This window comes from Tursiops truncatus, chromosome 10 (assembly GCF_011762595.2).
Source record: "Tursiops truncatus isolate mTurTru1 chromosome 10, mTurTru1.mat.Y, whole genome shotgun sequence".
Taxonomy (NCBI): Eukaryota; Metazoa; Chordata; class Mammalia; order Artiodactyla; family Delphinidae; genus Tursiops; species Tursiops truncatus.
In genome coordinates, this window is record NC_047043.1 from 29,782,663 (window position 1) to 29,796,093 (window position 13,431).

Below are 13,431 nucleotides of genomic sequence, written 5' to 3' on the forward strand. Positions count from 1 at the left end.
GATAAGTTGCTATTTTAAACAATGTAAGCGAATAGGAAGGGATTATTTCAGAACACAAATATTCATAGAGGCAAGAAAATAACTGAAGTAATAATGCTTAAAAAAGACTTGATGAGGGTTAGTAGTTGAATCTCTGAAATATAATATTTGACGTCATAGGCATGGACTTAAGCGGGTAATAGTTTTCTTTCCTGAGCAGCTGAAAAGAATGTTAAAAATAGAAATAACAAGACCACGTAAAGTAATGAAAGCAACTGAAATCACTGTCTTATGATTGTATTATTTAAAGAAATACATCTGTATCAATCAATTCTGAGAGGACAGGATGTACAGCTCAAAAGTGGGAGTGCAAGATTTTAAAATAAGGAGAAGCAGGCTAAAATTCTAAGGAAAAATAAATATAGAATCATCCATTCAGAAGCCTTGAAATAGCAAATAGTTTTCAATAAAAACGTGGTCATTAAATGCTTGAGCTTGGTAAAATGAATAGGAGGGAAAAATTCGCTGCAGACTATCATCTCCCACTGCCTCTGGAATGACTTTGCGCAGGGGAAGGATGGGGAGCGGTGATGTGCGAGGGCCGGCGTAAGAGGGGGTGTTTCACGGTCCCAGAAAGGGTCGCATATCCATACCCCAGCACCGCGGTCCTTTGGGGGAGGAGGGCCTTTCTGATGTCTCCGTTTCCCCGCATCGTCCGGGTAAGATCCCGGTTCACCCCTACTGCGGACAAGATTTACAGAGGTCAATCTCTGCCCTGAAGCTGAAAACAAACTTCCAGCCTCGGTCACTAAATCCCTCGAAAACCCTAGTCCTCTCAGCTCATTCTTAAGGAGTCCAAGAATGGCCTTCAACACACTCCGATTCTCAGCTCATCCCCACTCATCTCCCAGCAGCCTCCGCTCTAAGGGCCGCCGCGTGGCTCAGGGTCGCCCGCCCCCGGCTCCGCGCAGCCCTCACCGCCCGCAACGCCCGCACCAACGCCGCAAGGCAAGCGGCGACGGGCGCGCTCCGCGACGCCCCGCCCCCAGCGAGAGTGGCGGAAGTGGCTGCCTAGGGAAAAGAGGCCGCGCGCCACCTGGCCAAGCGCGCATGCGCCAGCGTCCGCGTCGGGAGTGGCGGGGGTGTTTGTAGCTCTCCCTCCTCCACCTCCGCCACCCCCGCCCCACAGAGAATCGGGCTCACGCCATCTTGCCCCCCCGTCCGCGCCCAGCCACCCTTTCCCTTTAGACTCTCTCAGCCCCCTACCCCGCCCCTTTCCAAGCGTGTCCCGGGCCGCCGCCGCAGAAACCGCACCATCTCTATCCCCACATTCTCCACGCGGGACGCGCAGCCGGGTCTACAAGTGTTCTTAGAACAGAGGTTGTAGGGGGACCGGGGGAGGCGCGGGGGCGGGCGGGGGAGAGGGCTGGGGGCCGGGAGAGGCGCCGAGCCCTGCGTGTCTGGGCCCCGCCCCCCTGCCCCCGGGAGCTGCCGTCGGGGGTCCCGGTCGTTAGCGCGGGAGGCTGAGGGACACACAGAAGCAGCGTCTCCGGAGGCGCTGGCCCCGCGAGTCGGCCGGGTTCTCCCGCGGCGTGTGGAGTTGGCCTTGGCTCCTCCCCGTAGGCGGGTGGGCGTGGGGCCAGGGGAGCTGGGCGGGCGAGCGGGAGCGGGCGTCGCTGGGTGTGTTCAGAAGCACCTTCCGCGTGTCATCTAGGTCGTGTTTTGGGGGGAAGAATTCTTAAACAAGGAAACTGTAGCTTTATGGGCGAGGTGGAAGAAGAGTTAGGTAGCGTTAGTAGAAGTGTAGCGTCCAGGAAAAGGAAAAGATCGACTCCCTTCTCTCTGGGGTGAGCCCACATCTGTGACCCCTGGGGAAATTATTTAGCGTGTCTTTGGCTGGGTGTTCTGGTCTGTAAAATGGGGATAGTAATAACCTAGATCAGAATTGTGAGGATTAAATGAGGTAATACAGGTTAATGCTTATAACAAGCTCCAGGCACTGATCAATTAGCTGTCAATTACCTATCATTTTTATCTCCCTGTTTAAGGAATTCAGAATGACTGTGACCTGGCTTTCTAAGTGGAAAAATCAAGAAACTGGTGTGGATTTTTATAGGGGCAGTGGAATGTAATATCTGACACCCAGAGGCGATCCTGGAAATGTGTTGTTAACGTACACGTGGATAAACGAGCTTAACTCCGTGAGGCTTTAGAAACTTTAAACTCTTTCGTTCCAGAGAAATGAGGATGTATTTATCTAGGAGGAGAGGACGTAGGGTTTTACTATATGTGAGGACAGAACTTTGGAAACAGAATTAAATTACCTCTGTAAAGATTTACTTGAAGACCAAATTGAGGATGGAACTTGTGGAATTTCTGGTGGATGTTTTAGAGAGGCTGGATTTCACTGAATGTTATGAATAATTTCCTGATAGTTACTACTTTGCAAAAATAAAGTGCACTTCATTGTGTTATTGCAAGTTTCTTATCTCTGGGAATATTCAAGAAAAGATCTAGAGCAGCCTAGGTCTAGAGCAGCCTTGTCCAATGGAACTTTCTATCTTTGTGGAAATATTCTGTAATCTGTGCTGTCCTAATATGGTATCCACTAGACACAAGTGGCTCTTGAGCCTTGAAATGTGGCTAGTAGTGCACTGAGGTATTTAATTTTATTTTAATTAACTTAAATATAAATAGCCGCATGTGGCTAGTGGCTGCCTTATTGGACAGCATAGGTCTAGAATCGAGCCTTTGAGACCTTTTCCAGTTCTTGATTTTGTTGAGTTTTAAGTCAGAGAAGCCAACTCTTAGAACATTTGTTGCTTTAGGGAATTATAATTATATTCAAATAATGCCTTTCATTCACATACTGTAGTTCAAAGCTTGGGTCTGTTAATACTTACTTACAGCTTGAAAATTAAAGCAAAGCATTCTTTTGACTCCTAGGTTGTACGGCTAACGGCAGATTTGTTTGGAGAGTCATAATAATACTAAGTGGAGTTTCCTTTAATCATTGTACTGTTTCGTGACTGTGGGTTTCCACTATCTTTTATCACTTTAGTCAGTTTTCAGTGAAAACCTTTCAACTCTTTTACTCCCGAGTTTTTTCAGTTTGAAAGATGGTGCTTTTTCCTTAACTTTTTGTATAAAAAACAATTTGATAAATTATAGAAAACTGAGCGTTGGGCCATTTCAGAAGTAGTTTTGTGGTTATTGGTATTCAAAACTTTTGCAGAAATAAGTCTGAAATTTGGCGATATTTTGCAAGATTGCTTTCTTTGAAATACATAGAGTGGTTTTTTTCAAGCAAATGTTTATAAAGTTAAGTTTGAAAGAAAAACTAAAAAAAAAAAACCCCTTTGTTCATAGATAACACACCCTTAACTCTGGCCTGATGTTTGTGAAGTGGTACCCTTGGTCTCAAGGCTGATGATAACCCTTGGATCTGGAACAAAAACTTAAAGCTCACGAATTAAGCATATACAAAGAGCAACCCATAACACACAAATCACAATGGGTTGCTCTTATGTATACCTTGCTTTTTCTGGGGCAGTCATGGTTTAGAGTCTGTTTGTCTCAGGATAATTCTTAATAGAACTTCCATTTTCAAAAATGTTCCAGCTGGGTCTACTTAATAATATGGTCACCCTCCTTTCAGGCTTGTTGAAATTTGGAATATATGATTTTAGGAGGATTAAATGTACTGCAACCTGAGAAATGTACTTGCTTTAAAGTAGTGACAACTTTATTGCTTATGTGCTTAAATAACAGACGAGCTATCTGGAATAAGGCCAGCAAGTGACCTGTCCATTTAAGCCACAGGTAATTAAAATTTTCTACTTTTCTCCATATAATTGGATAGAAATCTTGGGCACCTTGATTTTTGGTTCTCTCTTGATTTTTGGTGTAGGAATCTGCAAAGAAAGTTAGGCCATGCCAGTTAAATCAGAACATTGAGTATTCTTGTTGAAAATAATACCCGTTTTACTTTATGGTGAGGTTGAATAGTGAAATTAGTTAGAAATCTACTTATTATATTAAAGACTGGTTTTGCTGATGGCTCACCTAAATAGTAAAGAAAAATAATTCAACTTAATGTTTTATTGTATTAATTGAATTTATACTGTAGTGGATAAAATATTTTATTGAGTCAAACACATTTGGTTTGATTCCTTACTGCTGAGGGTTAAATGAAGTAACCCATGTGATGTGTGTTGGGTGCAGCGAAGCACATAAGAATTATGTACTCAATAAATATTGGCTGCTCTAGCCTTAAGTTTATTGAATAATGGATCTGGAGAGATATTAATGTTCTGAGATGCATTGTGGATAGGTGCAAAGAGCACTTAAAACTAATTTCAGAATCTAGATGTAGCCCTTTTCTGCCCTAATTCTCTCTGTGTGATTTCAATTAAGGTATTTAACTTTTCTGAGTCTCAATTTCCTCATCAGTAAAACAGAATTAGCACCTAACCTTATCCCACCTCCTCCCAGGATCGCTGGAGGCTTCACATGAGAATTACATAAATTGTTGTGTTGTTTTACAGACATTTAACTATTTAATTGATTTCCTCTCAACCTGTCTACCAACTACCACCAGTAAATCTGCAAAAACTGTTTACACATATTTTAATTTGTGAAACAGCATAGAGTGTAATAGACACTGTTACCTAAGATCATTCTCTTTGACAAATAATACTGTATGCCCCAGTAATGGTGCTATATTGATCTGGTTACAGTATATTCCCTGTACAAAACAACACCATACTACTGCTAAGGGAGAACCAACGTTTCCATGGGCACTTGATGTGTTCCAGACTAATGCTCCATCTCATTTATCCAAACGTGTCATTCCCACTTAATAGGTGATACTGATGAGTCTCTTACTTTTCTGGAATGGATCTGTAAGTTTTTCTTGCATTATACTACTGCCTCTGATAGAATCTGACTGATAGTGGATATTGAAGGTTAAATAAGGTTATGAATGTTAAAATAACGTGCTAACTGGCTTATAGTATATACTAGTTGCTGAAAAACTGCTGTGTTCATTGAATTCATAGGGCAGTAAATATAAAATATTATATAAATATAAACTATTTAAAAATCTTGAAGTGTACTTTTGCTATTTCAAATGCTATAGCAGTTTTATGACTGAATCCTTTATATTTTACTTTATTCATATTATTTGTTTCTGAATCTTTAAAAGACTATTCCTAATCATAATATTCTTCCCCTGAGAGTATATGTGTTTAATAATAATATTTGTGATATGTTTTCAAGAAGCTATACTTTTGCTTGGATTCTTCATCATCATCGTCATCATCATGAACTGAGTGCGTTCTAGGTACCAGGCACTGTCCTAAGTGCTTTGTATACATTACTTGATGTCACCTATGAGAGGAGTATTTTTAATCTCCTTTTTAAAGATGAGGGAACTGAGGCAGGGAGGTGATGTGACTTGCCCAAGGTCACCTGGTAAGTGTTAGAGCCTGTGTTTGAATTCCAGAGCCCAGCTCTTTACAGCTAAACTGTGAGTCGGCATAGACAGATACTTCACAACAAAGTTCACTATGACAGACACATTGTGGAGGTCTTGTGAGTTAATTATAATCAACTTTTATTTGTGTGTTCCTTGTGGGATAGTAGAAAGAACTCTGGACCAGGAGTCAGGGGACCTCAGTTTTAGTCCCAGCTGTGTCACTAAATAGTGATGTGTCCTTGGGCAGTTCAAGAAACCCCTCTGGACTTCAGTATCCTCACCTGAAAAATGAGGGATTTGGATGAAATTAGTGATTTTCAAACTGTAGTTCTGAACGTCAGATGTCTTTGGTCCCTCCCCCCGCCAATTTCCATAGTTATACTTTGTTATAGTTGTTTATCCGTCTGCCTAAGATTTACTTTTAAGCAAAGAATTCCTGAACTTAACTTTTAAAGTCATCAGTCTCCAAGAAAACTTAATGACAAGTCCCCTGGCTACTATGTGTACAACTTCTCAGTAATTCCATATTATTTTAGTGTGTTAAAACTATGGCACTAAAATGGTAGGTGAATTTTTTAAAAGTATGTATGTAGATGGACTGAGTATTTCAGGTTACCTGGGATCAAAGCCTGTTTTTTGTGTTAGATCTGTTACCTTCACCCAGTGTTTTTACTCTTACCTTCTTCATGAATAGGGGGGAGATACATGCCTAAGAGGGTGGTTGTGAAATATGTGAGCCAATACAGGTGAAAGACCCCTTATAAACTCTGAAATGCTTATACAAATTCACTTCTTTTTTACATGCTTCCCGTAAATCTCCCACTCCTTTTTAGTCACATGAACTGTGTTTTTAACCACATGAGATCTTTTATTGAATTGTTTATATTTAATATGGACTTCTCATAAGGTTTAATATTTCTAAAATGTGAATCTAGACTGGAAGAGAATCTTGATGTTTAAGAGAGCTCCTTTTTTGACATCCTTGTCAAATACACTTACTTCTTACTATTAGAAGTATAATTGATTCCAAATTTTTGCATATATCTGGAACGTTAACCATTATCACTCAATTATATAATATTTTATGTAAAAACAACAGTGTTTTCAATATTGGAAAAGTAAGCTTGCCATTTTTTCAGGGTTTGGATGTCACGTATTTTAGGATGATCTGATAGGCATGTTGGCAGTGCACTTTAAGAACCATTTTTGCAAAGAATAAGATTTTTTTTGAAACTCAGTGTTTCTTTGAGAGTACTGGATATGAAAGCACATGGAGTAGAAACCTACATTAATATCAGTCTAAAGAAGAAAAATATAATGATAGAACTTTACATGTCTCTGAGCAGTGTGTCACGGCTTCTATGTCTATAGGTTTAAAAAAATAATCGCTCATGTAGACAACTGAGATAAGGAAACTCAGTTTACAATCCGTCTGTCTAGGGAATTTTCATAATTTACAGGTGTTTTGATGTTTTCAATTCACGTATATTTTTTGAGCACACATTATGTTGCAGCCACTGTCTTCTTTAAAACACTCCTCTGAGACAGGTAGAAACTATTCTTGACGGATGGAGAAACTGAACTTGAGAGATTAGTTGATCATTATTACCAGGTTCTACTATGTTGATTAACTTGAATTGGGGCATATATAAATATATTGGAATTATCATTGTGTTATACCAAAACTAGGTGTAGAAGTTTTAAAATTTTGCAGATTTTAATTTGTTTTTTTATTTTTTGCATTCTCAGTGATTGAATGATCGTTTGGTATTACTTTTGCACAGCAGGAGAAATTTAGATCATGATGTAACTTGAGTTTTTTTTTTTTTTTTAAACAACAAAACTAAAATGTAGTGTCTTAATAGTGTTGGCTTAACCATAATCGCTTCCTGCCCTTGGAGTTCTATGAAAATGAAAATGTTCTGGTTATAATAGTTTTCTATTAATTTATATTATGTGGGATGCTCAGATTATGAGTGATTGAAATTGAGACTCTGTAGATGTGCAGAGTCAGTACATAGGTCTGCTGAATTAATATTTCTCAGGAGTGAAACAATTTAAAATTTCCACTGTCTTTTAGTAAATGGGTAGACTGATGGATTTCACAATCCAGATTTTTGACACTGTTTTGAGGGTGTTGTAACTAGTTGTAACTAGTAATAACGTTTTCAACTCTGAGGTATTTTAAGCTGAAGATGTTTCATGGTATTTCTTCTTTGGTCATTTAGTCACTAAAAATATGAGCTATAGGGCTTCTCTGGTGGCGCAGTGGTTGAGAGTCCGCCTGCCGATGCAGGGGACACAGGTTCGTGCCCCGGTCTGGGAAGATCCCACATGCTGCGGAGCGGCTGGGCCCGTGAGCCATGGCCGCTGAGCCTGCGCGTCCGGAGCCTGTGCTCCGCAACGGGAGAGGCCACAGCAGTGACAGGCCAGCGTACAGCAAAAAAAAAAAAAAAAAAAGAGCTATAAATAGAAATGCAGTAACATGTTCATTACATTTTTGTTTAATTCACATTTGTGATGTATAACTTTACTACAGTTAAAATTTTTTTGTCGTGGTATTTTCTGAGAAAAGGGGTATATCCTTAAATTTCATTATTGTTATTCAACGATGTCAGTTTTTCTACTCTGGAACAGAATTTTACAGGTGTGACATAGTATTGGCTACTGGCTTAATAATCAGGTTTAAATATAAGTATTAATCAGAGATGAACTTATTCCTTGAGTTCACATTTAAACTGTGGCATGTTGAAATAATCTGGGTCTCCATCTGCACATCTGAATTCATTTTGTAAAATATGGCAAACAGCTGCATTTCAATTGAAAGCTAAAACAACTGCAGGACATTAACCCATTGAGAAGATTACAGTAGGTTTTCAGTTCCATGTTAACTGTATTTATTAGAGAAAATTGACTTGAGTGCTTCTGCTTTTAAGCGACATTTTTTTTTTTAAATGTCCGGGAGATAGGAAATAAAGCATTGGAATGATAGGACTTTGATGTGTAAAGAAGTTAATGTCTAAAGAAGTTAATTATCTAAAACATCAAACAAAATGTGTGCACAGGAAGTAATTATTTTAAAGATTCTAATGCACTGTCAGCTCATGATGTCAAGAAAAATGTTATTCACCTGTTTGATTTAAGAAGTAAATAACTTGACTGTGAAAGGATGATCGTGGTTATAATAAACGAGGATTGGGATTTTTTCACTCTTACCAATAAACACTCTTGATACGAAACATTTGCAGTAGGGGCACAACCTAAGAAAGCTGGGGTTTTAGTATGCATTTACTTTCTGAAATGTCTCTTCTTCAGAGAGTGTTAAAGCAAGGTGACTGGATTTGCAGAATGAAAGAGGGCAATAACTCCAGCAGTGTCTCAGGATAATCCCAAGAATGGCATGCCTTCAAATCTGACATGAGTCAACTTAAATCATAGACTAAGGGTAATACATAATCTTTGAGTTTAACATCTTCTCCAGGATGTCATATCTCTGTCAGTCTTCTCTTGGGACAAGTGAACCATTTTCTAAGGTCACTGGAAAGCCAAGTTCCTTTTTGAACTTGCTTTCCTGTTTTATTATTCCCCAATCTCGGACTGATGATGCGATTTTTTTTTTTTAACCTGAGTTCCAAATGGTGTTGCTTCTTTTCCTCTATTATTTGTAGAAAAAAAGTACTTATTCCAAAAAAGTCTTTGTGAACAAATAGGACAAATTTACGCTTAAAAAGACCGATGGTCTTTCATAGCACTAGCTTCTTTATGTGTTTTAGAACTTTGGTTTTCAGGTTCAGTTTGAGTGAAACTTTCTTCCTTCTCTTTCTCTGCATTTGCAGTCTCTGTCTAGTGGTTTTCGCCTGGCTCCTAGGGACCTTAGGTTAGACCAGGGCTTATATTGGCAGAGAATTGGTCCTGCCACAGAATGATATTGGGACATTCCAGATCTAGCCACCCAGCTAGTGTGCTGCTTGTCTTAGGTCTCTGTCCTTTTGCCTTCTCAAAAGCTTCATGTGTGGCCCATCTCAGGCAGTGGTTTGTAGTAGTTAATTTTTTCAGCTTTCATTCATGGGACCCAGCCTTTCCATCTCAGCCATCAGTGAATGACCCTGGTTCAAGTTTCCTTTATCAATTTTAAGCCTCCATTGCCCACAGAAGTGGTCAGTTTAGAGGATGTATTAAGAAGATAAATTTGATAGCAGTGTGGAGAATGAACTGAGCTGCAAAGAGAGAAGCTATAAATAGAGCTCAACAAGAAAGGGAGGAGGTAAAAACATAAAGTAGAATTTATTTGGCTTCTTACAAATTATAGGGTGCAGGAGAAGGAGTCAAAGATGATGACTGATGTTTTAAGCCAGGCTGACTAGTAGCAGTAGTGATGTCAGTGTGAAAACAGAACTTATTTTATAGGGAAACTAATTAATATTTGTTGAATTATATTGAGGTCTTGTAGTGAAAATATTCAAGTTTCTTAAAGTTTGTGATTATGAAATAGGGATAATCAAATTTGTCACATAAAAGCTTTTAGCAGACCAAGAAAGGGAAAATTCTTGAGTTCTTTCTGTTTATAATAGTTAACATTGTGTACTGACTGTGTGCTAAGAACTATTCTGAATGCTTTGTTTATGTTAGTTCATTTAATCCTCACAACAACCCTAAGAGTGTGCGATTATCATTCCTGTTTTACAGATGAGGAAACTGAGGCACAGAGACGTTAAGGGACTTGCCCCGAGCCCTAGTAAAGTAGTAGAGCTGGGATTCTAACCTAGGCAGTCTGACTTCTGACTCCTAATTACTTTACTGTACTTAAAGTTCTCAGTACTGCTTTACTTTATTATATATTTTAAATCTGTTTAAATATATTTTAAATCTGTTAATTCTTCTTTAATCAGCAAAGTATTTTTTAAAGAAAATCGTAGTATTACAAAATTTATATAAACATGAAATAATAACTAACATTTATTGAGCACTTACTGTGTCCTTGAGGTAAAAGCGTGAGGCTTTTATCTGCTTCTGTTACCTTAATGTTATTTTCACTAATTCTTGTCTGTGGGACTGCCACATGTAATAAATAAAATGGCGTATATTAGGATTAGCATCTAGTTTTCCCATTATGCGCCAGCTTAATTTTATTGGAAAAAAGGTCACATTTTATTTTTTATTTTTTTAAAAGTCACATTTTAAATTGATGAGTAATTTAACCATGAGATTATAAAATATCACAGTGCTTACTTCTGATCTACTGATTGGCTTTATTTGTATTATTTGTATTGTAGGCTATGGTTCAAATGGGAATTAGATTATGTTTTGGTTTTCTAATTCTGTATCTTGCAGCTGTGCAGCTCTTTCTTTAAATGAAATCTTACTTGGAGCCCCAATATATGAAATAGAAAAATCAGAGTTCTTGTGTTCTGGATGGGACTGCTTGGGGGCCACTGGGAGCTCAATGAAATATTGCTGGGGAATCTTTGGGCTCCATGGAATGGATTTTGAAAACCACTGAACTTTATTAAAATATTTTAATGAGTATTTTTCTTCCAATACTTATTACAAAATATGTAATGAAAAGTTTATCACCCAAGTGAGTAATTTTTTTACATCATATTTGACTAAGCAGTTTTCTACCTTACAATTTCATTTTAATGAAGAACAAGTATGGACAAATCAGATTTACGTAAAACAAATCAGAATTTAAAAAATTTCTATACTTTTTGAAGTAACTTATAATTGCTTCCATTTTCCATGCATTTACTTATAGCTAGATACATTTTTGTAAGCTGAGTTCTCTTTTTTATTTAGATGAATAACACTGCAGCCAGCCCAATGTCTACTGCCACTTCAAGTAGTGGAAGAAGTACAGGGAAGTCTGTAAGCTTTGCAGCAGAATTGCAGAGTATGATGTAAGTATGGCTCTGTATCTCAGTTATTACTATTTTAAGTTTATTCATGTTGATAAAAGACAATAGAAATAACGAGATTTATAAAACTTAACTTGGAAATTTGTACTTAAGTAAAAATGAAATAGTCTGATAACATTTTAAATAGCCGTATACGGAAGGGACAAATTGGTTAAAAATGCTACAGTGATACTGTATTCAAAAAGTAAGTATTGGTTCATCTTCATAAAAGAATGAATACTCATGCAGACATTTGTGCTCTGATTATTTGCCCAAATCTGTGTTATGGATTGCTTATTGCTATTTTAGTTTTAGATTTAGAAAATTTTGACATTGATTATATTCTTGGATAGTTGGAAATATTTTCACAGAGTTCTCAGTTTTTCTCAAGTGTCAGTCATAATAATTCTGTGAGCCTAATGTAGTTTTCAGTTTTGATAATATTTGAAATCACTGTGTTTCAGAACCTGAGAAAAAACTTAGGACATTTAAAAAACACATTTCTTTAGTTTTTGAGAAATTGCATAGTCATTAACATTTCTTTGCTAAAGCTCTTTTCAGCTTGCTTTCTGGCTTCTTTCATTGAGTGAGACTGCATATCTTGATTTGATGAGAGGTAGCATATTTATTAGAAATGTCTGCTGGTGCATATTAGTTTTTCTTTATTATTGGTCCAGGAGACGATTTTCTGCATAAGGGGGACAACACATTAGAGCTCTTCTTTTCCTATGGATACATTATTCATGACATACCCAGCAATTTTAAAAGAATGTTTCTGTTGAAGGTTTAAATGGTTGTATATTGATAGCCTTCATAGTGGATTAACTCCACTTTGTGATGATTATTGTTCAAAGGAAAAATGAGTTTGAGCATGTATCTAATGGTTGCTTGGTAAACATACTTTAAACAGCATCAGAAACGTTCAGGTCACAGGTTCTCAAACTTTGGCCTCAGGATCCCTTTATACTCTTAATTATTGAAGACCTTAAACAGCGTTTGTTTATGTGAATTGTTTCTATTCATATTTATTGCTTAGAGTTTAAAACTGAGAAAAAAAAGTATTTACTAATTTATTTGAAAAAATAATAAACCTATGATATGTTAAGTGATATATACCCTATAAAATAATTATATTCTAAAACCAAAAATTGGTAACACATTTTGTTAGCTAAGATGAGACTAATAAAATGTGTCAATTTAGGAGTTGTATGAGGTGAGGCTGTCTGTTAAATTATGGAAAATGTTAAGGGTTTATGCTTGTATACACTTTTGTACGTTTAAATTTTTTAGCTATGGTTTAGTAGCTTTATGTTAAACTTTTATGTTGTACTATGTCGATTATGTTTAAAAATACTAGATATGTTTTAGAATGTTTGTAGTAAAGTGAGGAAATTAATTTTCCTGTAGAGCCAATTCATTGATCTACCTTGTATTTTTAAAAACTTTTAATTTTGAAAATTTCAAACTCGTAAAATTATTGTAATAGTATAATGAACTCCATGCATCCATCATCAGACTAACGCTAATTGTGTTTTGCCAGTCTTTTTTTTTTTTTTAATTTATTTACTTTATTTTATTTTATTTTTGGCTGCGCTGGGTCTTCGTTGCTGCGCGCGGGCTTTCTCAAGTTGCGTCGAGCAGGGACTACTCTTCGTAGCAGTGTGTGGGCTTCTCATTGCGGTGGCTTCTCTTGTTGGGAGCACGGGCTCTAGGTGCACAGGCTTCAGTAGTTGTGGTGAGCGGGCTTCAGTAGTTGTGGCCCGTGGGGTCTAGAGCGCAGGCTCAGTAGTTGCGGTGCATGGGCTTAGTTGCTCTGTGGCATGTGGGATCTTCCTGGACCAGGGCTCGAACCTGTGTCCCCTGCATTGGCAGGCGGATTCTTAACCACTGTGCCACCAGGGAAGCCCCTTGCCAGTCTTCTTTAACCTTTCTCTCTGCTCTTCACTTTTTTTTTAATGAAATATTTTAAAGCAAACCCCAGAGATCATCTTTCAAATTTGGTGTTATTTATTAAAATAACGTATTTATTAGTAGGTAAAAAAACATGCTTTATAGCAGAGGTCAGCAAACTGTGGCCAT

At 37.8% G+C, this 13,431-nt stretch overlaps 2 protein-coding genes across 12 annotated transcripts in view; one reads left to right on the forward strand and one right to left on the reverse strand.

The window, feature by feature from the left end:
- The window catches only part of RUNX2 (RUNX family transcription factor 2), a 314,495-nt gene that overhangs the window by 264,026 nt on the left and 37,038 nt on the right, over positions 1-13,431 (reverse strand). The gene's annotated exons all lie outside the window — the stretch shown is intronic.
- SUPT3H (SPT3 homolog, SAGA and STAGA complex component) overlaps positions 1,170-13,431 on the forward strand; it is a 447,741-nt gene continuing 435,479 nt past the window's right edge. For 3 of the 7 annotated variants that reach the window (XM_073810670.1, XM_019949881.3, XM_019949882.3), the window contains exons 1-2: positions 1,171-1,359; positions 11,255-11,355. In XM_073810670.1, the coding sequence (XP_073666771.1) occupies positions 11,255-11,355 (101 nt within the window). In that variant the 5' untranslated portion in view covers positions 1,171-1,359. Of the gene's footprint in view, positions 1,360-1,688; positions 1,827-3,750; positions 3,802-11,254; positions 11,356-13,431 lie in introns of those variants that run through there. The other 4 variants (XM_019949878.3, XM_019949879.3, XM_073810671.1 and 1 more) reach the window with 4 other exon arrangements.